General features: G+C 44.2%; 1 protein-coding gene across 1 annotated transcript in view; it reads left to right on the forward strand.

Annotated features, from left to right (window-relative positions):
* Positions 1–20,444, forward strand: part of SEMA7A (semaphorin 7A (JohnMiltonHagen blood group)) — a 39,518-nt gene extending 19,074 nt beyond the window's left edge. The window contains exons 2-14 of the mRNA XM_070953655.1: positions 6,402–6,535; positions 8,488–8,532; positions 9,195–9,290; positions 9,398–9,482; positions 9,932–10,042; positions 12,116–12,261; positions 13,034–13,197; positions 13,718–13,826; positions 15,473–15,656; positions 16,076–16,191; positions 17,335–17,492; positions 18,694–18,761; positions 19,352–20,444. Of these exons, the coding sequence (XP_070809756.1) occupies positions 6,402–6,535; positions 8,488–8,532; positions 9,195–9,290; positions 9,398–9,482; positions 9,932–10,042; positions 12,116–12,261; positions 13,034–13,197; positions 13,718–13,826; positions 15,473–15,656; positions 16,076–16,191; positions 17,335–17,492; positions 18,694–18,761; positions 19,352–19,728 (1,793 nt within the window). The 3' untranslated portion in view covers positions 19,729–20,444. The remainder of the gene's footprint in view (positions 1–6,401; positions 6,536–8,487; positions 8,533–9,194; positions 9,291–9,397; positions 9,483–9,931; positions 10,043–12,115; positions 12,262–13,033; positions 13,198–13,717; positions 13,827–15,472; positions 15,657–16,075; positions 16,192–17,334; positions 17,493–18,693; positions 18,762–19,351) is intronic.
* Positions 20,445–24,618: the final 4,174 nt, after the last annotated feature.

Here is a 24,618-nt window from a genome sequence, read left to right on the forward strand (position 1 = left end):
AATACGATGGCTTTTGCAAAAACTTACCCAGGTCAAAAGTCAAGATTCTTGACCTTTGGCGATCTTAGATCAGAGTTGGCAGTTTCAAAAAGTCTGAGTGACACTCGGATTTGTTTTTTTGTTTTTTTTTAAAAGCGATGACAGAACATTTATTATGGGGAACCAGGCAGAATTGGCTGCTTTAGGAAAGGAAACCGATGTGCGCAAGAGAAGGCGAGAATAATAAAACCTTTGTAAGCGCGCTTTTTGAGACAAGCGGGGAGTTTTGCTACTCTGCTGAGCAGGGAGGTTTTGATTAGCTGACGCTGCGAGTTCTGTAGCCTTTGGCTTCTGTGTGTAGAGCAGGAAACATGCCTCTGGCCTGTGGCAAACATCTCATGCATCAGGTGTGTGTGTGTGTGTGTGTGTGTGTTTCATAATATTTCCTTCCTTCAGCAGCTGGACCGTGTCTTCTTCGGCACATCAGCCCAAACTGCAGAGCGAAGCAGAAAGCTACCACAGTTTGATATGCTTTGTAAACAGTGCGCCTTTGGTTATATGAGCCGTAGACAGCCACGGCAGCGGAGATAATGCAGGTTGTCCTCAATTTAGAATAGAATAGAATAGAGCTGGAAGGGACTTTGTGTTGTGACCGAGGCCCAAGTAGTGATTACCAGACGCAATCAGCCCTAAACAAACATTTTTTTATTAGAACAGCTGAGAATGACTTCATTCTCAGCTTAGTCCAAATTAAGTTCAAAACAAATCCTTCGTAAACAGTCCTTCGGCCTTATCACCAACCTTTGTCTACTTTGGCACCCTGCCAAAGGCTTTTCTTGGCAAAAGTTCAGAAGCAAGAGACAAAATGTAGCAACGTTGCTTTCCTACAAAGATCCCAAGAGCCGTTGCTGCTCTTTTAAGCCTTCTGGGAGGGGCCAATCATCTCCTGGCCTTACTCCTGAGTCGTCCTTTTTGCTTTAGCTGCTCTTGCCTTCCGGCAGCTCTTCGCATGCGTGCACTAGGAACAGGCTCCTCCTATTCCTCTGCCTCTCTGCTATCTGCCTCTGGAGGCTCCGGAGTTCGTGCATCGCTCCCAGATGGCCCTGGCCCCATCTCTGCCTCCGACGCAGAGCCCTCATCCGGGCCTTCCCCATCCTCCAGGACTGGCCCATTGTCCTCCCCAGCCTCCTCACTGTCTGACTCCGCTGCCAGCTCCGCAGGCTGCAGGCGGACCACAATACCTTGGAGGTCTTCCAGTCCAGCCCCCCCTGCTGAAGCAGGAGAACCTATACCAGTGTTAGCTAACCTTTTTGGCACCGAGTGCCGAAACGGGAGCATGCGTGTGTGTAGCAGAAATGCACATGGTGCGCATGCACACGGCAGTCACCTGGTCTTCCAGTTTCTGGCATGCTTGCATGTGGAAAGACCAGCTGGCCGGTGCACATGTGTGCGTATGAAGACTAGCTGACCAGAATGCCGGAACTTGGAAGAGCAATGGGCGATGGCTCGTGTGCCCAGAGAGATAGCAGTTAGATTTATATACCACTTTACAGTGCTTTACAGCCCTCTCTAAGTGGTTTACAGAGTCAGCCTATCGACCTCCCCAAAAATCCGGATCCTCATTTTATTGACCTCAGAAGGACGGAAGGCTGAGTCAACCTTGAGCCGGTCAGGATCGAATTCCTGGCAGTCGGCAGAATTAGCCTGCAGTACCACATTCTAACCACTGCGCCACCACGGCTCACAAATTGGGAACCCAGGAAAGAGGCTGGGATGAACACAATCGGGCTAGAATTTGGGACTGAATAGGATAAGAAGGCAGAACAGCGCAAAGCAAAATAAACACTTGGGTGGACAGAAGGTAGAATTCAGTAGCATGAATTATATAGTTAAGCATCTGTCGCTCAAAGCACCAGGAGATTTTGGGATTATGAAGATTTAAAGTGGTCCTCAGGTCAAAAACACTAATTTCTTGCAGCCAGCTTCAAAATTCAAGAAGATTGAGGAATTTGGGTCAGTGGGTAAAATATGTCCAACAAGTACAGACTTCTCAGCGTATTTAACACTTGACAATCAATGAAAGGCTATTAATCTACCTTCCATTGAGGACCTGTATACTGCATGAGTCAAAAAGAGGGCTGTGAAAATATCTACAGACCCCTCACATCCTGGACATAAACTGTTTCAACTCCTACCCTCAAATCGACGCTATAGAGATTCTTGTTCTGCACACCAGAATATCTAGACACAAGGACAGTTTTTCCCGAATGCCATCACTCTGCTAAACAAATAATTCCCTCAACACTGTCAAACTAGTTACTAAGTTTGCACTACTATTAATCTTCTCATCATTCCCATCACCCATCTCCTTCCAGTTATGACTGCATGACTGTAACTTTGTTGCTGGTATCCTTAAGATTTATATTGATTGTTTCCTAGTATGATTCGATTGCTTATTTGTACCCTATGACTATCATTAAGTGTTTTACCTTATGATTCTTGACGAATGTATCTCTTCTTTTGATATGCACTGAGAGAATATGCACCAAGACAAATTCCTTGTGTGTCCAATCACAGTTGGCCAATAAAAAATTCTATTCTATTCTATCAACCAGGTAGATTTGCAGCTGATCCACCTGTGCTATGCTGCGACCAAGTCTTGCCAAAACATTGTGTTCTTCTTTTAGATCCTGGCCACACAAGGAGATCACCCAAAGATTATACCTCCTGGTCTCCTGCTCTTTTGCATTGCAATTCAGCTTCCATCAGCCTCCTAGGTTTGGACGAAACCTTCTAGCAAAGTTTTGTTTTGATTTCCCCCTGGCTGGGAGCTGAGATGGATGAGGGAGGGCAGCCCCTTAAAAGGGGACCCACCCCTCCCTGCTGCGGGCATTTCTATCCTCTTGTAAACAAAGCATCTGTCAAATGCCAGCTGCCCTCAGGTAGTTTGTTGATCAGTCTGAAGCAGAACTGCTTGGAGGCCTTGAGGGACCCAGGTTGAGATGGAGGATTCCCTGCATTAGTCATCATCACGGCTGAGTGAAAAGGCCCAAGAGAAGATCTTGTTTTGGTCCCTTGAGATCATGACACAATACTTCCAAAAAAAAAAAGAAGAAGAGTCAAAAGCCACACTATTTAGCAAACGAGATGTTGTGATGCCTCCCGAGACAGTGCGCAACCTATATTTTAGATGCCTGAGTTCTTAACTCATCCTGTTGCCAAACTGGACGGACAACGTGAGAGCAGGAGAGCCTGACTATCTACTGTTCGATCTGGGCGCCTCCTTGTGAGAAAGCTTGGGTGGAAGACATCCACCTGCCCACCTGTTCTTTGCAGGTGGACCACACAGACTTGTTGCTCTCTTCCCGTTGGCTCCCGTTGGGCTGAATGAACAAGAGTTCAACAAGAGAGAGAGAGAGACTGAGAGAGAGAGAGAGAGAGAGAGATTGAGAGAGAGAGAGAGAGAGAGATATTGAGAGAGAGAGAAGAATGAGAGAGAGAGATTGAGAGAGATTGAGAGAGAGAATTGAGATTGAGAGAGAGAATTGAGAGAGAGAGCGATTGAGAGAGAGAATTGAGAGAGAGAGAGAGAGAGAGAGAGAGAATTGACACAGAGAGAGAGAGATTGAGAGAGGGAGAGAGAGAGATTGAGAGAGGGAAAGAGAGAGATTGAGAGAGAAAGAGAGACAGATTGAGATTGAGAGAGAGATTGAGAGATGGAGAGAGAGAGATTGAGAGAGGGAAAGAGATTGAGAGAGAGAGATTGAGAGGGAAAGAGAGAGATTGATAGAGAAAGAGAGAGACAGATTGAGAGAGAGAGATTGAGAGAGAGAGAGAGAGAGGGAGGGAGGGAGGGCGGGAGAGATGTCTAAATTCACTCAGCAGGCTGAGAAGTGGGAACAAAGAAAAGCTTATTTCCTTCCCTCCCACAGTTGTTGAGTCAGGGTCATCTGTTGAAACCAAAGTTGGGTGATTGAAGGTCAGCAGATGTTCACGACGGAGCCTGATTATTTAAGTCTTTCTTAGTTTCATATGCCCGTGTTCAACCCGTGAACTAGTATGGGTTAGGTGTGGTGTTGGCTTTAAATCTAGTTGTGTGTGTGTTGGGTTGGCTTTTTCCCAGAGAGCCGGATCAAGGACAGGGGAAAAACAACAACAAAACCGTGGGAAACTGTATTCCATCCTTGAGCAAAATGGCTTTGGCCATCTTCTCTTTCGTTATCTTCTTTTTTTTCCCCTGTCCAACAACCTCCCCTCACCATCTGGACATTTCCTGAGCATTGTGTAGAGGGAGGAGAGCTAGCGAGAAGCCACGGAGAAAGAGATTATGGTAGAGCTCAGCAACTAACTGTGGATTCTGCGGATGGAACTTGTTCTGCAGTTCTGGGTAGCAATTCACAATCTTAAAATCAGAAGATGAACCAGCTTGGGGTGGAATGGGAGGAAGTGAGAAAGAAAGAAAGAAAGAAAGAAAGAAAGAAAGAAAGAAAGAAAGAAAGAAAGAAAGAAAGAAAGAAAGAAAGAGAGAAAGAGAGAGAGAGAGAAAAGGAAAGAGAAAGAAAGAAAGAGAAAGAGAGAGAGAGAGAGAAAGAAAAAAGAAAATAGAGAGAGAAAGAGCGAGAGAGAAAGCAAGAGAGAGAGAAAAATAAAGAGAAAGAAAGAGAGAGAGAAAGAAAGAAAGAGAGAGAGAGAAAGAGAGGAAAAAGAAAGAGAAAGAAAGAGAAAGAAAGAAAGGAGAGAGAGAGAAAAAGAAAGAGAAAGAAAGAAACGAGAGAGAGAGAAAGAGAGAAAGAAAGAAAGGAGAAAGAGAAAGAAAAAAAGAGAAAAAATAGAGAGAGAGAGAAAGAGCAAGAGAGAAAAAATAGAAAGAAAGAAAGAGAGAGAAAGAAAGAGAGAGAGAGAAAGAAAGAAAGAAAGAAAGAAAGAAAGAGAAAGAAAGAGAAAGAAAGAAAGAAAGAAAGGTGGCTGGCCTAGTTGATTTGATGAGGGAAGCTGCCTGGATCATGTTCACATGTCAACAATTTGGAAATGCATCAGATGGCCGAGGGACCAAAGGAAAGTGTGGGTGTAGCATTGATTCATGTGCTGATTGTATCTATTTTTTTTGGAGGAGGTGCCTTCAAATCAGCCTTGACTGGATGGAGAAGTCCTGGCAGTTGTCTTGGCCAGATTTTAGTTTGCCATTGCCTCCTTCCTAGGGCTGAGGGGGTGTGACTGGCCCAAGATTACCCAGCTAGCTTCATGTCTAGAACTCACAGTCTCCCAGTATCTGTCCGATGCCTTCAATACTACGCCACCAGCCTAGGGTTTAGGGTGCTGGCCTAAAAACCAGGAGTCAGTGAGTTCTAGTCCTGCCTTAGGCATGAAAGCTGACTGGGTGACTTTAGGCCAATTACCAGGAGACGGTGAATTCTAGTTCCACCTTTGGAATGTAAGCCAGCTGGGGAACTTTAGGTCAATCGTCAGAAGGCTGTGAGTTCTAGTTCTGCCTTAGGCATGAAAGCTGACTGGGTGACTTTGGCCCAGCCCAATCCCTCTCTCTCTCTCTCAGCTGAACCCACCTCACAGGGTTATTGTGGGGAAAATAGGAGGAGGAGGGAGAAGCATTCGGTATGTTTGCCACGTTGAATTGCTTATAAAGTGATAAAAGTGGGGTAAAAATCCAATAAGTAAAAAAAAAAAAATATCCAGAACCTGTTTAATGTTTAAAGATAGAAGCAGGCCTGTGAATCCAAACCCATGGAAAAAAAAGGAGAAGGGGCAGAAAATATGCCCAATCCACAGTCTGCTGCATTTATTTATTATGACGAATTTATACAGTACAGCGTGAATTCGTCAAGAAAGAGACTGTTTGATTTAAAGCGCCTGGAAAAAAAATCAGACTTGTGAGTCACAGATCAGTTTGAGTGCTTCTATCATCACCTTTGAGTTTCCTTTGAATGAGGTGCTTCCATACAGGAAGTCCTCGTCTTACAACAGTTCATTTAGTGACCAAAGTTACAGCGGCACTGAAAAAAGGACTTACGGCTGTTTTTCACATTTATGACCGTTGCGGCTTTCCCATGATCATGTGATTAAAATTCAGTCGCTTGTCAACTGACTCGTACTTATGACGGTTGCAGTGTCCCAGGAGTCATGCAATCCCCTTTTGCGACCTTCTATCCAGCAAAGTCCATGGGGAGAATTCATTGGATTCACTTAACAGCCGGGTGACTCACTTAACCAATGCGACGATTCCCTTAACAACTGTGGCAAGGAGAGTCGTAAAACGGGGCGAAACTCACTTAACAAATGCTTCACTTAGCGACATAAATTTTGGGCTCCGTTGTGGTCGTAACGCAAGGAGTCCCTGTGCTTTCCTTCATCTGGGCTCAGTCCTGAGTTTTCTTCTCTTTTTTCCCCCCCCCCCCCCTGTTTTATAGGGTGGAAAAATTTCCAGTTTAATACCACGGAGAAACACATCGCTGTCTACCACGAAGAGGGCTCTTCTTCCGTCTTCGTCGGAGCCGAAAACAAACTTTACTTTTACGATTTTGAGAACTCCACCAGCTACGTGGTGAGGAGACTGGGAAAGGGATGCTGATCTTCCAAGTTTTAATTTTCGAGTTTATTTTATTTTATTTCAAGCCTGGTGGCATAAGGGATTCTATTGTGAGCAGAGGAGTGGAGGACTCTTCTCGTGAAATATCTCTGGACTCTCTCAATTGTATTAATGTCCGATATGCAGTGCGGATTCCAGGCAGACGAGCTGTATTCGAGAATTGGTCTGGCAAAGGTTTTGTATGCCCTAGTTTGCAGTACAATGTTACCGAAGAAGAAGCTTCGTAAAGTTTAGTTTAGTTGAGTTGAGTTTATTTGGGATTTATATACTGCCCTTCTCCCGAAGGACTCAGGGCGGTGAACAGCCAAAGATAAAACACATACAATATAAAATTAAAAAAAAAAACCAATTAAAAACATATTAAACAAATCTGGCCCATACTAATTAAAACACCCCTTTTTAAAAAGCAAAATAAAATTGAACAATTAAAAAGAGTTAGGCCAGCCCAGCTTGTTGGAATAAAAAAGTTTTGAGGGCACGGCAGAAAGTGCGTAAATCCGGGATCCTCCGTATCTCCGGGGGGGAGCTCGTTCCAAAGGGCAGGTGCCCCCACAGAGAAGGCTCTCCCCCTGGGGGCCGCCAGTCGACACTGTTTGACTGACGGCACCCTGAGGAGCCCCTCTCTGTGGGGACCTACTGGCCGGTGAGAGGCTACCGGTGGCAGAAGGCGGTCTCATAGGTACCTAGATCCTAAGCCATGGAGCGCTCTAAAGGTGGTAACCAATACCTTGAAAAATTAGGTAACAACTCTTAATGCTTTTTTTGGCAATGCTGTTCTCCGTGGTGAGCTCTGGGGCTTAGCTCATTTGAGATGATCGTTTGAGTTGACGAGTTCTCGGATCCAGCCTTTTCAAGAGGTGCCTCATTGAGTCTGGAAAACGCTTTTTATCCCTTGACGACTGTGACTGACTTCCTTCCCCCAACCCCACCCCCAATCTCTGAATCATTTCTTCCCCTGGGATGGGTTTAGAAACAGGCGACGTGTTGCTACCTAATTGCCCGGCTGCGGCGACAGGAGAGGGGTTGTTATGTTTACAACCAGGGTGGAAAGTTTTAGTATCTGCAGAAAGCTGTTGCAGAATGGAGTGCGTTTCTTCTGTAGGCCTGCTAGCCAGAACGAGAGCAGAAGAACAGACCTTGGAGATCTTCTAGTCCAGGGGTCTCCAACCTTGGCAACTTGAAGCCTGGAGGACTTCAACTCCCAGAATTCCCCAGCCAGCTTGCTGGGTTGAGTTGAAGTCCGCCAGGCTTCAAGTTGCCAAGGTTGGAGACTCCTGTTCTAGTCCAACCCTCTGCTCAAGACAGACAAGTGGCTGTCCAATCTCTTCTTAAAATCCTCCAGTGATGGAGCATCCACAACTTCTGGAGGGAAGCTGTTCCTCTGATTGATTGTCTTCACTGTCAGGAAGTTTCTTCATAATTCCAGGTTGCTTCTCTCCTTGATGAGTTTCCATCCATTCTTTCTTATCTTGCCTTCTGGTGCTTTGGGAAACAGGTTGACTCCCTCTTCAGCCAGCCGATGAGTTGTCCTCTAGAAGAGGTCTCCTTCTTCAAATTCCTTTCCTACATTTAGGCCATTGGTACATGCTTGATACCAAGGGCTGCCTCCACCTGTTATCGGTTGGAGCTTTCTTGGATGAGTAACTCATCAGTCGATTGTTTGAAACGGAGCTTTGGCTTCCTTCCTTGAGTCGCCGCTTGGTTGCGAGATAGGGACCGTCCCCTTCTTCTGCGCTCTGGAATGAGTCTACACAACAAACAGTGAAAGGGCTGGGATTCCTTCTCTTTTGTGTTGGCAGGTTAAGGTACAGTAGGTGGCAAAACAGTGCCAAATCCTGTAGCAGATAGTGTGAGATTTTAAAAAGCAGGCATGTAATTATTTCTTCCCTGTTTCTCTTTTCGTACAGGAACGTTTTGATGTAGATAAATCCAGATCCATGTGTGAAAATACCGTAAGTTGGGATTAATAGTCCAGTCCTTCCTTCCTTCCTTCCTTCCTTCCTTCCTTCCTTCCTTCCTTCCTTCCTTCCTTCCTTCCTTCCTTCCTCTTTTCCTCCCTGTCACCGTCTCTCCCTCCCTCCTTTTCTTCTTTCTCTTTCCTTTCTCCCTCTTTCCCTCCCCGTCACCCTGGCTCCCTCCCTCCCTGCTTTCCTTTCCCTCCCTCCTTTTCCCTCCCTCCCTCCCTCCCTCCCTCCCTCCCTTCCTTCCTTCCTTCCTTCCTTCCTCTTTTCCTCCCTGTCACCGTCTCTCCCTCCCTCCTTTTCTTCTTTCTCTTTCCTTCCTCCCTCTCTCCCTCCCTGTCACCCTGGCTCCCTCCCTCCCTGCTTTCCTTTCCCTCCCTCCTTTTCCTCCCTCCCTCCCTCCCTCCCTCCCTCCCTTCCTTCCTCTTTTCCTCCCTGTCACCGTCTCTCTCCCTCCCTCCTTTTCTTCTTTCTCTTTCCTTCCTCCCTCCCTCCCTCCCTCCCTCCCTTCCTTCCTTCCTTCCTTCCCCTTCCTTCCTCCCTCTCTCCCTCCCTGTTACCCTGTCTCCCTCCCTCCCTCCTTTCCTTCCCTCCCGTCCTCCTCCTCCTCTTTCCTTTTCCTCCCCTTCATCTTTTCCTCATTTCTTTTTCAGGAAGAAGCCATCAATTATCTCACGTTCATCGGGAAGTACCAGGGCAAAGTGCTGGTTTGTGGCACCAACGCCTGCAAGCCAACCTGCTGGTACTGGGTAAGGTCCATGGTTGCATCTTCTTCCCTTTTGCGTGAACTTTGGGAAAGTTGGCAGAGGGAGACTTGGAGGTTTCATCTTTGGTTTCGTTTTCCTGTCCTCTGCAGGTCAACCGGCAGAAAGAAGCAGAAATCAATGGCCAGAGCTTGGCCCCTTTTGGCCTTGATAAAAATTCCCTTGTCCTCATTGATGGTAAGTCTACCGCAATCAGAGCTCATAGTTATGAATCCACCGGGAACTTCTCCAGATCATTTGTTCTGAAGCCTCCTTTCTTCCAAACTCACATTCTCATGGAGACTCTAAAGCTAGAGTTAGCTTTACCTTCTTCAGGATGTTATAAAAGATCTTGGGGTGACTTTGGGAACCCCTTTTAATTTTTGTAAGTATTCGAATACACAAATATGATGATGTCTTTTATATTCTCCTTCTTATTTCTGGAAGCCAAGTTCCCTCTTGAAGGGTATGTCCTTCCTTCCGTTTAGAAGGCTGGTTGTAGGTATTTCCCATTGCGCAATCCCCTTGACGGAATCCCCAGGGGGAAATGACAGATCTTCTTTGTGAGAACTCTTTTTGGAATCGGTTGGGCGAGAAGGAGAAGTTTCTGGTTCAGTTTCTTCCTCATCTTCTTCCTTGTCTTCTAGGCAACGACATCTATTCCAATATCCGGAAATACCAATACAATGGACGGATCCCTCGTTTTCGGAGGGTCCAAGGAGCCGCAGAACTTTACACCAGTGACACAGTCATGAAGAGTAAGTGTGGCGGTTCTGGAAGAGGCAATTGAGTGACAGTATTGTGCTTTCTAACCCTTGCAAAGTACTAAATGTTTATGCAGGGTCAACATCAGCCAGCTACCTAATAATGTACAGGGGGAAAACACGTCAAACTAAGCTCATCAATGTGGCCCAAACTGTGGTCTTTGCATTTACCTCTTAAATCTTGCAGCATTAGCAATACTTTGCAGACAAAGCAGAGACACACACACAAGTCTTTTGCATTCTTTGCAGTCTTTTCTCTTTCTTACCAAAACGTACCTTTTGCAAGCTACACACAGCACCTGCAAGGTGTCTGGCGATGAGGATTAAGGTGACAGATCCAGGCAGTCCTTGCTTTGCCTTCAAGACATAAGATACATTTCTTTAATTTAATCATGAAGTGTTGTACCTTATGATTCTTGACGAACGTATCTTTTCTTTTATGTACACTGAGAGCGTAGGCACCAAGACAAATTCCTTGTGTGTCCAGTCACACTTGGCCAATAAAGAATTCTAATTCTAATTTTAATTCTGTGAGAACATGACTTGCATTGAGGGTTGGTTAGATGGCAGAAGGGCTAGTCAAATAAGAGCCTTGGTGGCGCAGCAGACTAAAAGTGCTGTTAAGTAACACCAGCTGCCTGCAATTACTGCAAGCTCAAATCTCACCAGGCTCAAGGTTGACTCAGCCTTCCATCCTTTCGAGGTAGGTAAAATGAGGACCCGGTTTGTGGGGGCAATAAACTGACTTTGTATAAAAAAGAACACCGCTTGGGGAGGGCCGAAAGCCCTACTAAGCATGTATGTACAAAAGTATGAAGGCTATTGCTTAACGCATTGTAAGCCACCCTGAGTCTTCGGAGAAAGGGCGGCATATAAATCGAACCAATAAATAAATAAATAAATAAATAAATAAATAAATAAATAAATAAATAAATAAATAAATCCCAATTGGTCCAGTCAGAAGCTCCTTTTCAAGGAGTCCTCAAAAAGTTCTTCTCAAGGAGGTTGAAGGCCACCATTTCAATTTTCCCATAGTGCCTTGTATTGACAGATAACGGGGGCATTGTGGGCCCTTCTTAAAATAGTGGTTCCCAGCTACCCAGAACTGGTGCAGATCAAGGTTGCTGCGACCATAACTCATCAGAGAGTGGTCTTGCCAAGGAGGCCTCCGATCTCAAAGCGGTATAATCTTCTCTTCCGTATGGGAAATGGATTCCACTGTTCGCAAGACTGGTTTCTCCAGCCCCCACCAAGTAGAAGATGAGCTTTGGGGTTATGGAGGAAAACTCAAAACAAACACAACTCTTGCCCGGAGGAGTTCGATGGAACAAGAAAGAGCCATCAAGGTGTCTCCTGTGTAATGAACGTCATGGAGGATGAGCTCTCCAAGGTCGGAAACCTCTGATGAGGAGCTGCAGATGATTCAAGGTTCCTTCCTTAGGTCCCTCTGGAGGACTTTTCCGTTCCCAGCTCGGGGGCCTTTCCAAACAGAACAAAAGTGACTGAGTGGGCTTCCTCCCCTGCAGGGAGTTGGCGTTCCTCTATTTACAAACTTGGCCTTTAAGCCTTGATGTAACAGAGCCCAAAGGGGACCTTCCATGCACAGAAGGGAGGGGTAGTCAAGTTCAGAGAAGGCTACGGATTTCAGAAGTGTTAACTTGTCTTCGTAGATGGAAAGACACTTATCTCCTGTGTAAACCTTCAAGGATGGTTGGACCTTAGGTAATTGGTAGATTCAGGGAGGGCTCAGCAGGCAATGCAAACCTAGCTTCTTTGATGTCTTGGTACTGTTGGATCTTGAGATCAACTTAATCCGTAATTCTTATTTTCCACAACTTGGTAAGCTCCAAAGCTTTACCAAGGTTAACCCTAACCTAGCTTGCTGTGTGAAATTAATGCACCTAGATGGTTTTTTCCCTTGATTTGGTTAAACATATTGCATGAACATTAAAAGGGTTGACAGTAACCAGGCATGGGTGTTTTGTGTAGGTTCTGACCTGAAGGATCTGCCCAGGCTCAGTGCTTTCTTTCTAATCTCACCGGCTCCACCTTTTTCCCTCCTGCCAGATCCACAGTTTGTGAAGATGGTGCCGATCCAACAAAAAGAGGCCTACGACGACAAGATCTACTTCTTCTTCCGAGAGGACAATCCTGATTGGCCAAATAATCCTTTGGCCCCAAGGAAGATCTCCAGGGTGGCTCAAGTGTGCAAGGTGAAGAAGGGGTTTTGAAAAGACTTGTAAGCTATGTTGGTAGCTTAACTTTGGTGGGAACAATCCTGCGTGAACGATGACAAGCACATCGTGATGCAAACAATTTTGGCTCCTGTACTTGCATCAGACACCACAATAAGTGGAAGTCATTCAATGGTATACCACTGCGTCAATGGTGCAATAATGGTATTGCAACCGGCCATTGTGACCTCGTGGTGGCTTGCTATGGGCCCTGCAGCAACCAGTGGAGTCGATGGCTTAGAGCCACAGCTAAATTCAAGTCATGGTGGCTTCTTCAATCAATGATGTCAGGAGCAAAGAATCAGGAGCAGGTTGCAACATAAAAGATTTATTCAAAGTTGTACACAAGGATCCGGTCAGCTAAAGTTCAACCCTAAATTGGCACCAGATTGAGGGTCAATAGAATTCAGGAGGGACTGGAGTTGGAGTGCTTGTGGGAACGCAACGATTCTAAGCTAATGACACATTTAACTCCTCCCCCCTAGCTTTGCCTGCTCGTCTCCTACAAATGATTCCTTAGCAGAATGCATGAACCCAGTTTGAGTCTTCTCACCCTCCTGGAAGATTTTATACCTGAACTGTAGTTTTGTGCATCTCTGATTAGTTTTTGACCTTGAGCCATAAATGGTTTCTGCAAAGATCAATTCTCTGTTTTCAAAAAAAGATTAGAAGGGCCACCCAAAGCTCAGGAGATGGTGGTTTTTGTTTGCTACTCTCCTAGTAAACCCCTTTCCCCCCCTTCTCTCTGCAGGGCGACAAAGGAGGCAATGGTTCCTTTTCAGCAGCCAAGTGGACAACTCTCCTGAAGTCCATGTTGGTCTGTGTGGACTCGGCCACTAACCGAAACTTTGACTGGCTTCAAGACGTCTTTATCATTGAGTCAGACCAGATCTACGGGCTTTTCCTCAATGAGTGGTGAGTCTTCTGTTCTTCGACCATACATCACCACCAGAGGACTTCTGGTTGACTTTCGAGAACCTTCTTCCCTTGCAGGAGCTTTCTTTCCTTCTTCCCTATCTTATCCATGCGGCCTGGAATTATGGCAAGGGCCTCACTTTTATTGGGCCATAATCAGAGGTGGGTTTCAGAAGGTTCTGACCAGTTCTGGAGAACCGATAGCGGAAATTTTGTGTAGTTCGAAGAACCGGTAGTAAAAATTCTGACTGGCCCTGCCCCCATCTATTCTCTGCCTCCCGAGTCCCAGCTGATCAGGAGGGAATGGAGATTTTACAGTATCCTTTCACTGCCATGCCCACCAAGCCATGCCACGCCCATCAAACCACGCCCACCAAGCCACACAGAGAACCGATAGTAAAAAAATTTGAAACCCACCACTGGCCATAATCTCATATTGGCCATAATCTAATATAAAGCCATACAGATAAGAGTTGCCATTGATGGAAGGCTGATTCCTTGTTGTGTCTCATTTCCACAGGGGTTACTCGGCAGTCTGTGTCTACTCTGTTAGTGACATCAGCGAAGGCTTCAAAACGTCTCCCCTGAAAAACTACAGTGGGAAAACCCCTGCTGTGAGGCCAGGACAGGTAAAAAGCAGTGGTGAATGTTGAGTCGAAATTTGATCCTTCCAACATGTAGTCAGTTTGGAGACTATGAGATATACAGTAATAGCAATCACACGTAGACTTATATACCGCTTCACAGCCCTCTCTAAGCGGTTTACAGAGTCAGCCTCTTGCCCCCAACAGTCTGGGTCCTCATTTTACTGACCTCAGAAGGATGGAAGGCTGAGTCAACTTTGAGCCGGTGAGAATCGAACTGCTGGCAGTCGGCAGAATTCACCTGCAATATTGCATTCTAACCACTGCGCCACCACGGCTCTTAGTGACTAAATAATCATGTCTAAAAGCAGAGGGCAATGTTCTCCATCCTGTCTTTTCCCACTTATTTTTTTATTGCAGATGTAGAAGTGCGTGCCAGAAATATAAGCTCACTAATGGATTTACTTGGGTTGGGTTGAGGTTGTGGCTTCAGCGTCTCCGTATTTAATTTCATTTGTTCTTAGTCGTTTACATGTGTATGTAATTTGCCAGAATTCCACAAAGCATTTGTTTAAAACTGCATTGCACGCCACGCTCTGTCTATCAAGTCCAAATTACCCCGGGGAATTTTAGCTTCAGAAAATGAACGTAGTACAAGTTTTCCTTTTTGTTTTTTCTCTCACAGTAGTCACCCATGGAACATATATGAGAAGTTCTCTTCTCAATACTTGTCTACTCCAGTTTAAAGCACCCCCCCCCATGTTTCACTGGAACAAACTGGGGCTCCATCCATCCATCCATCCATCCATCCATCCATCCATCCATCCATCCATCTCTTTCTTTATCTGAACCCTCCGCTATTCATCCATCCATCTGTCCATCCCACTTTTCTGTTTTTTTATTCCTGCACCCAATTATCCATTGTCATCCCTCTTTCTCTCTCATTTTCTATCCATCCACCCACCCACAAACCCTCGTCTCATTTTCTCCAATCCCCTCATAATTCAACCATCTCTCCACCCATCTCACCTTTTTCTCTCTCTAGGCATCCATCCCCTTCCTTCCTTCCTTCCTTCCTTCCTTCCTTCCTTCCTTCCTTCCTTCCTTCCTTCCTTCCTTCCTTCATCAATCCACCCAATCACCCATTTCTCTTTCTGCCCTGACTCTGTTCTCCCTTCCTACAATCTACCTACCTATCCAGTCCTTGGTGCCTTTTCGGAAGTATTTGAATGTACTCCCATCCTCCCTATCCCTGTAAGGTTTGCGAAAAGGCTGGGCAGGTGCAGTATTAGCTGTTGAGTATCCCCACTGCTTTGGTCTTTCTGAAAAGAGGACTCCAGTCCTCGTGGCTTAGAAACCTGCAAACCTATTCAGCATTTAGTAAATCGAAAGCCCAAAGAGCATGTAGCATTGGGTCTCTATCAGGGGTGAAATCCAGCAGGTTCTGACAGGTTCTGAAGAACCAGTAGCGGAAATTTTGAGTAGCAAATACCAACTCTGGCTGGCCCCAGAGTGGGGTGTGAATGGAGATTTTGCAGTATCCTTCCCCTGCCATGCCCAGCAAGCCACACCATGCCCACCAAGCCATGCCCACAGAACCAGTAGAAAAAAAATTTGAATTTCACCTCAAGAACTATGGAAGTTCTTCTCCATCCATCTCCTGATCATCACTCCTGTGCCTTTCTTGACAGTGTCTACAAGGAACTGAGAAGACTCCACCCGAGACTTTCAAAGTGATCGACAGCTATCCAGAGGTGGCTGCCCAAATGAATGGGAAAATCATCTTCTACAGCAAACATCGCTACCAGCAACTTGGAGTCCACCAGGTTCAGGTGGCGGATAAGGAGAACTACGATGTTCTGTACCTAGCCACAGGTAACCGACAAAGCAATCAGAATAACAGAGTTGGGAGGGACCTTGGAGGTCTTCTAGTCCAACCCCCAGCCTAGGCAGGAACCCTACACCACTTCAGACAAATGGTTGTCCAGTCTCTTCTTAAAAACTTCCAGTGTTGGAGCATTCACAACTTCTGGAGGCAAGTTCTTCCACTGGTTGATTTTTCTCACTGTCAGGAAATTTCTCCTTAGTTCTAAGTTGCTTCTCTCCTTGATGAGTTCCCACCAGTGGTGGGTTCTAACCGGCTTTACTACCGATTCTCTTTATGCACACGCTTTGTGCGTGATCGCCGTGAAGCGCACTTGAATCTTATCACCTGTTCCACCAGTAGCAGTTCTCTCCATCCATGTCCCTTTCTTCATCTTGCCAATCCTTCTTTCTCCTCATCCCACCCGCAGACAAAGGAAGCATCCATAAAGTGGTCATCTTACCAGACGGACCCATGAACATCCTGGAAATCCAGCCTTTCCGGTCCCAGGCGGTCATCCTCGCCATGATTTTAGACAAGACAAGGGTAAGAAAGACGCCATGATTTTATCATGATGGGCTCATCCATGATCTTAGGCTACAGAAGAACCTGAGTTCCAGAGTTCTAAGCCAAAGTTCTGACTTAGTATGTGTTGAACTCAGCTTCGTTTTCTTTGTAAACTGGCATATATAGCTTAAAGCTTTTTTTTTTTTTGTAAAGGTAGCCAACATGGCTTGTTCAGCAAACCACAGTTAAAGTGAATCATGGCTTTAAATTGGCTTGTTGTTCTCTATGGACAGTGTGTGTCCGAAACAAATAGGAGACATTTTATTGCTGGGGGGAAACGAGGGGGTGAGCTAAAATGTCTTCAGGATATGCAGGAGCTTCTAGATATCCTGGGTGAAACTCTAGTTTAAATTTGAGCGTCAACATTTGAAAGTGGTTTGTTTTTTTTAAATCAGCCATTCCCACGTGCTTGGAAGCCTTCTTCCTGTATTTTTCTTTTTCTTTCTTTCTTTCTTTTTAAATATACTTTATTAGTTTTATAGTTACAAAAAACATCAAGTCTCTACTAAAATCAGAAGTGCAGTGTTAGTACATATTTACAAAATATACATCAGGTATACTTCAAACTTAAATTGCAAGAAATAAGCATATCCTGAAATCATGATTTTATCCTGTTGTTTAACCATTCATACCACTTTTCCCATACTACATGGTGTTTTGATTTCTCATCTCATGTATTTTTCAAATCAGTACCCTATGGTTTTTTGTGTGTTTGTGAGTAACCAAGTATGCAACTAAAGTTGGAACCGTTGTATCGAACTACTAAGAAATGGTTTATTTCCAAATAGGCTGATGGACTCATTCTGATGGGTTCAGAGAACTCCTTTGAGAATTTATCTAGAGGTCTCCGCAACTGTGACACACATTACAACTAGGTGGATCTTCGATTGTAGTGGCCATCTTGACTTTTTTCATCATGTAGTGAGGACGCTCCTGAATTTATCTAAGAGTGGTCCACATATGAGTGTCCATCTATTGTTGGATCCTTGTTTCCAGCTTCCCTTGTCATCGATCCTTCTGGCCTTCAAGTCTGAGTTTAATGACCTTGGGACATCTGCCCATTTCCCATATCTTGATGGTCAAGAAAGCTCATTTCAGTGGCTCCTTTGTTTTATTTTGCAGAATGAATTGATTGTGGCTTCAGCCAACGAGGTGGTGCAGCTCCCCATGGCTTCTTGTGGGGCATATAAGAACAACTGTGGGAGTTGTGTGCTGTCCAGAGATCCTTACTGTGGATGGATCAATGAGAAATGTACTTCTATTAATGAGCACAAAAATGGGTAGGTTCCATAATTTATATAATTTGTGTGATGGCAACATGGGATGGCTGAGATCTCCAGAGCTTCTTAACGCAGACAAGCATTTCTAAAACATAAGTGTGATGTCACTTTCTCAATTGGGTGTATTCATGCAACTCTGGTCCACCAGGTCAGGTAAAGATCTCATGGGCTATATTCCCACATGCTAAGCTTGGTCAGCGTTGACCTTGGCTAATGTTTTGGCTTATCTCGTGCATGAACCCAACCCAAAGAGATTACCACTGAGCTAGTGTATTATACAAACCAAGAAAAGTGGTTAATCTAGCAACGGGGTAAAAATGTGTGAGAACAAGGCCTTCTGATAAGACAATGAAACATTCTGATTGTGAATCTTCAGCTATTTTTTTTTTTTACCAGCTAAGCAAATATAAATAATTATGTGACTTGTTGTTGTTAGTTGCGAAGTCGTGTCCGACCCATCGCAACCCCATGGACAACATTCCTCCAGGCCTTCCTGTCCTCTACCATCCTCTGGAGTCCATTTAAGTTCACGCCGACTGCTTCAGTGACTCCATCCAGCCACCTCCTTCTCTGTCGTCCCCTTCTTCTTTTGCCCTCAATCGTTCCCAGCATTAGGCTCTTCTCCAGGGAGTCCTTCCTTCTCATTAGGCGGCCAAAGTATTTCAGTTTCCTCTTCAGGATCTGGCCTTCTAAAGAGCAGTCAGGGTTGATCTCCTCTAGGACTGACCGGTTGGATCGCCTTGCAGTCCAAGGGACTCGCTGGAGTCTTCTCCAGAACCAGAGTTCAAAGGCCTCCATTCTTTGGCGCTCAGCCTTCCTTATGGTCCAACTTTCACAGCCATCCATTGCAACTGGGAAAATCATAGCCTTGACTATGCGCACTTTTGTTGGCAGGGTGATGTCTCTGCTTTTTAGTATGCTGTCTAGACTTGCCATGGCTTTCCTCCCCAGGAACAAGCGTCCTTTAATTTCTTGGCTGCAGTCCCCATCTGCAGTGATCTTGGAGCCCAGGAAAATAAAATCTGTCACTACCTCCATTTCTTCCCCATCTATTTGCCAGGAATTGAGAGGGCCGGATGCCATGATCTTAATTATGTGATTATTGTATATCTTTTATGGAGTTGCAGCAGGCTGATCCTGTGATGGCCTAATTTATGAAGGAATTTGAAGTTTAACTTGATTTTTCTTTTTTTTTTTTTAGAACTTTATTGCAGTCTCTAAGACATGATGTCCCTCGAAACATTTGTCCTACTTCAAACAACTCTGAAGGTAATATTCATAAACAAACTTGAGCATACTTAAGAAACACACTTAAGAAGGCAGGAGATGTTTCCTGAAAAATCTGTGAAAAGATGTTTTTAAAAGCCCATAAGGAATTAGGAGAAGGAAGAAGATAGGGGTGGGGGGTGGGAATGAGGTTTTGGTAGAAAGAATGGCCACCAGACAAAGTGTTGAAGTAGCAGTGGATTGAAATTTAAAACCTAGTTTAAATTTGAGCGTCAACATTCAAAAGTGGATTTTTTAAAAATTAGCAATTCCCACTTGCTTGGAAGCCTTCTTCCTCTATTTTTTACATCTGTACCCTCTCTCTCTCTCTCTTTCTGTGTAACCAAGTATACAACTACAGTTGTAACAGTTGTATTGAACTAGGAAATGGTTTATTTCCAAATAGGCTGATGGACTCATTCTGATGGGTCCAGAAGAACCCCTTTGAGAATTTATCTAGAGGTCTCTCCATGTCTGTCCCTTGTTATTCTGTTATTTAAAAGGAGATGAGAAATATTCACAAAAGGAGACAGAGAGGCCCAATCCGTCCCACCATTGACTCCTTCCTTCCTTCTTTCCTTCCTTCTCCTCAGGAGACAGCAGCAGTCCGTCCTCAAAGGAAGACTTAATCGTGACCTTAAATGCCCGCTGTTTCCTGAATTGCTCTCAAGAATCTCATTATGCCGATTATACTTGGATTCACAATAATCGGACAGTTGCCCATTGCAACTCTGGGCACCGTCACTGCCTTCATTTCATTGACAACATGACCAATGAGCTCTATGGCGAGTATTCCTGCGTGTCTAAAGAAGATTGGTTCCATCAGACAGTCATAACTAAATGCCTGAAGAATCCCTCTCAGGACAGTAAGTTCAAGAATGTAAAATCAGTAGGACTTGCCTCCGTGCCATCTTTATCGTTCTGGCTGGGGTTACTCCATATGATAGCCATCGTCTTTACCATCCAATAAAGACTTTCACAACATGCCCCTCCTTGGCTGGATATTCAGGAGCATCTCTGCTGAAGACATCTCAGACTTCAGATGGTTGTAGAACTGAACCTTCCTGAAGCTCAAAGGTCAGTGCAGATGGTCTTTCAAAGCAACCTGTTCTTGACATCTTCTTGACAGCTAGTTGGAGGCAAAGAAAGAAGAAGAGGACTCCGGAGAAGGAAAAATGATGGATACCCTCCATTTCCCTTGTTGAGATGGGTGGTTCTACAATGGACCAATAACACCATAAGTAAATATATCGGGAAGAACATGGAATCATCTTCATGGGAAAACCTTGTGGCGGCCTTGAGACCTGACTAATCTAACCTCGAAAAAAGAAAGATGATTTTTGCCTAGAAGTAGATTAGCATTTACAAGGTCTATTTTTATAAGTTTTCTTGCCAGAAGACCGGCCGGTGGCTTTTCAACAAGTTAACTCCTTCCCGTCTGTCCATTTGTCAAACGGGGTTGGTCCCATGTTTGTCCAGGAGTCCAGCTTGAGAAAATGGTCTTTTCAATTCTCCACCACTTCTGTTGGTGTTACTGCTGCTTATTGAATAAAATAGTTAAGTGCCAGTTAAAGCTGTCCAGGTCTGTAGGTCACAAACTTTTGGGGGGGGAAACCCTTATTATATTTCAGAATAGTTGAAGAATATTTATTTATTATATTCTCTCTCTCTCTTTTTTTTTTTTTTTTTAAAAAAAGAGAAAGTTCCTTTTTTTCTGTACACATTTGTCCCTGACCTACATTGTTTGTTTCCTGCTCCCCCTACTCATTCAGTTGCATCCTGTTTCTTTAAACAATTATGGTCTGTTTTTTGGTTTTTTTTAAAAAAACAAAACCCCACCTAATTGTTTTCTTTGGAAGACTTGGTGTAATGTTCCTTGGTCGATGAAAGTTCTACAGATGACCTTAGAAGAGCTGGCTGCAAATGCCCCATTTCAGGATGGTGGGGGAGAAAAGAAATAATGGTTGAACATCTGAAGTTTGGGTTCCTGGAGAACAGATCTTAAAGGGGAGCAGAGACTTTTTTTTTCTGTGTAAATCTTTGCAATGAAGTCCTCCGATCTGGTGCGAAATTGCTCACCTTATGGCGGACTAAGATTGATCTTTCAGTCACTTCCCAAGGCTCACTCGAGATCCAAGCTTTGTTACGGGGCCATCGCTTGGAGAATCAACTGTGAAATGGACTTGTCCTTCTTCCCTCTTAGTCTTTCGAGCCCCAAAGGCAATTCTGTGCTACACTACATTGTTGTTGTTGTTGTTGTTTTTTAAAAAAGAGGCATTCCTTATTTCGCTTTTGTACATTTCTTTGTCGTTGATATTGTTGATCCTTCGATGCACTTTGAACTGCTGTAGCAGTAGATTATGAAGAGAAGGGATCCAAAACAGGGTTGTTTTATGGGGAGGGTCTATCAAAAAAGTCAAGATGGCGGCTGTGCGGTTGAAGGGGCGGAGCTTTAATCACATGGCTGCGGACGCCATTTTGAGGCGGGTGGGTTGACGCACATTTCTCATAGATACCTCTAAACCAAAAACTCATTCCTTTTTTTATATTTTTGCTTCCAATTTTTTGTACCTGAATGTATTTTTTTTTAAAATAGAGTGCTTTGCAATAAAAATAAATAAATGTTAAAAAAAAAAAATACAGGCAGTTCTTGACTTATGACTGGTTACTTAATGACCATTAAAAGTTACGACAAATGTTTCTTTTCCTTTGCAACTTTAGCTAAGCCCCTTTTTCTCCTGTATCTTACAAATTCCTTGTAAAAAGAATTTTGCAACGAGACAGAGAGCTTAGCCTGAAGTCTTACAGAGGTTTGCCCCTGGCCTAGGCTGGTACCCAAATTGTAGGTTATTTTTGGTTGCGGCCTTGTTCACGTTTCTTTAGAAATCTGTCCGCAGACCCTTTAGGGAGAACCTCCATAGAACAGTTCCTTCTCCCTTTCCTGTTCTATTGTGATGTTATTTTGGAGACCAGACCAGTTCTATATAGAGAACTCCAAATTTGCCTTGTTTTTAAATCCTGCTTCCTCCTTTTTGTGCCTTGGTTCCGCTCCTAATATAATGCACACACACAGCTCTATTATACTGATGGCTTCAGCGCCTTTTATAAAGCTTCCATTTTTCAGTTCCTCCAAAAAAAAAAAAAAAAGAACTAAAAATAGAAGCATCAACAGTAAATACTGCAGATGACTCAGTCAGAATGTCTTCTCTAGCATCCTCCTGACCTTAATGGAAATACCTCCCTTGCTGAATCTTCTAGGAGAACTATAGAGTTATAGAATAAAGGGCTTGCAAAAGATCTTAGCAATCATTTAAGTGTTTTTTTTAATTGGGGCAACCTGGTCCACCCAAATATGGGACGGAGGCGGCTCTTCTGTCTGGACACATGCTGGGCACAGCAGGTGTCAGCATAGTTGCAAAGAGACATCCTCGAGTTTTTGTATCCAGCACGGGAAATCACGCTGCAGGCCAAGGATTGTTCTGTCTGTCTGTCTCTCCTATAGCTCTCTGTCCCTCTTGTCATCATCAGCTCTCTCTCTCTCTCTCTCTTTCTCTCTCCTATCATCCATCCATCCATCCATCCATCCATCCATCTCTATCTATCTATCTATCTATCTATCTATCTATCTATCTATCTATCTATCATCTATGTCTGTCTATGTCTCTGTCTGTCTGTCTGTCTCTCTCTCTCTCTCTCTCATCTCTCTCTCTCATCTATCTTTCCTCAGCATCTATCATTTCATCTTTGTTGTCTGTCTCCCTCTCTCCATCATATTTCTTCTTCTTCTTCTTCTTCTTCTTCTTCTTCTTCTTCTTCTTCTTCTTCTTCTTCTTCTTCTTCTTCTTCTTCTTCTTCTTCTTCTTCTTCTTCTTCTCCTTCTCCTTCTCCTTCTCCTTCTCCTTCTCCTCCTTCTCCTTCTCCTTCTCCTTCCTCCTCCTCCTCCTCCTCCTCCTCCTCCTCCTCCTCTTCCCCTCCTCCTCCTTCTATCTTTTCATCTTTATTGTCTATCTCAGTGGTTCTCAACCTGGGGGTCGTGACCCCTTTGGGGGTCGAATGGCCATTTCACAGGGGTCACCAAAGCACTCTCTCACCCCCCCCCAATGCCTTCACTCACCCTCACCCTCTGCCTCTGTTGGATCGCGGGTCGCCATTCGCTTACCCCGCCCACCCCCAATCTATTGCTGCCTCCTGAGTCCCAGCTGATGGCTAGAGGGAAAAAAACTGTTTAAATTCTTGCCGCCGGGCTTCAAAGGGCCGCCCTACAGCTGATCAGTGTTAAAAGAAAATGTTATGAAATGGGGTTGAGGGGTACCCCGGACCGTGAACCAGCTCATGAGTAAACACACTGAGACTGAAATAATTCTGACAGAGGCGTCTTGTGTAAAAATATAATTTACTTTAAACATTTAAAAAGCACTATGTCTTTAAGAAAGCACATTAAAACAAAGTCTTATCTGGGTATGTGAAGCAAGGCTATCTCCCTAGATCCCTCTCCACAATACCGAAACAGTTCACAAGAGACTAAAGCTAGCATGAAGGTAAGCAGCTTCGGCGTTGATACATCATCAAGGCAATCAAAATGGGGGCAGCACAAACATCACAGCTAAAAGTCACCTGAAGTAAAAACAGCAAACATTGCTTGAAGCTTGTGGGAGGAAAAAGGTCCAGCAACAGCAGTCCCGATGATAGCTTGCGTGCTACAAAACAGCAAAAGACAAGCATCCGTGGGAGTTTCTCTGCAACGGCGTCTGGAGTCCTTATCTGCATTCTTCTCCCATCTGCGGCGTTGCACTGAGCTTCTTGCAGGAGCTGTGCATTTAGGCCTAAACCAGGAGTCTAGGCCCGAGTAGCAAGCAAAAAGGTCCTTGCTTATTGTAGTGGTTTGGGAATAACGAGAGGCACAAGCAAGCAAGTGACAATAGCTCTTTAATATACAGTGAGACTTCAGCAAAAACTCTGAGGCTGCAGCCCTCCTTATATACAATCCCGGAGAGGCTGTCAGCCAATCAGTAACTAAGGCAGGTTTGAAACTCCCGCTGAAATGTATCAATACATAACACTTATACAGGGAGTTAACCTGCAATTAACTAGGGCGGGGAAGGCTTGCAGGTAATTACAAACAGGAGATGGCTTGATTGAAACCATACTCGTGACAGAAAACAAATGAGAAGATCGGTGCCTGCAAAAATAGAAAAAACAGCCTCTTTCAGCGTCAGCATAGGTGAATTAGGATAACTTGATTAGCTCGACCTCCCGACTCTCAGCTGATTTGCTCTCAGCTGTTTTGTGCAGGCTCCTTTACAAGCTCTTAGTTTTGCAAGCTGCAAAGTGCTGGAGCATTTTTTTTCCCCCTAGCTAAAACAAAACTGAAAGGGTCTTTGCTGCAACGTGACAAAATGAGGCAGGGAGAGAGATTTCTTTTTCTTTTTGCTCACCAAAAAAGGTAGGTGCAAACAATGGGAAATTTAGGGCAAAAGAGGAGAGTTCAAGATTTTAAAACACAAAAGAAAAAAAAGCTGTATTTAACTAGGGAATTGTAATAATTGAGATACTATTAATTGTATATTGTGTTGAAAGCAGAAATGGTTAAGTTGTGGTTTGGAGGAATATATGGGGGAAATTATTTGGTTTATAATTAGTGGTAAATATAATTAATGGATTTGTAAGAAATTGGATTGCATGGAAATAATTGGAATATTCATGTTCATATTGATTAATATACAAAAAAGATAGTTATATAACTAATTGATTTATATTAAAATGTTGAATTTGTATTAAACAATTGTATTACATAATTACATAATTAACCAATGTGAAGATGATATAAAAATAGAAGGGGTATAATATAGAATAGAAGGGA

Source organism: Pituophis catenifer, unplaced genomic scaffold (genome assembly GCF_029215685.1).
Source record: "Pituophis catenifer annectens isolate HBS135680 unplaced genomic scaffold, rPitCat1.0.hap2 SCAF_14, whole genome shotgun sequence".
In the NCBI taxonomy this organism is placed as follows: Eukaryota; Metazoa; Chordata; class Lepidosauria; order Squamata; family Colubridae; genus Pituophis; species Pituophis catenifer.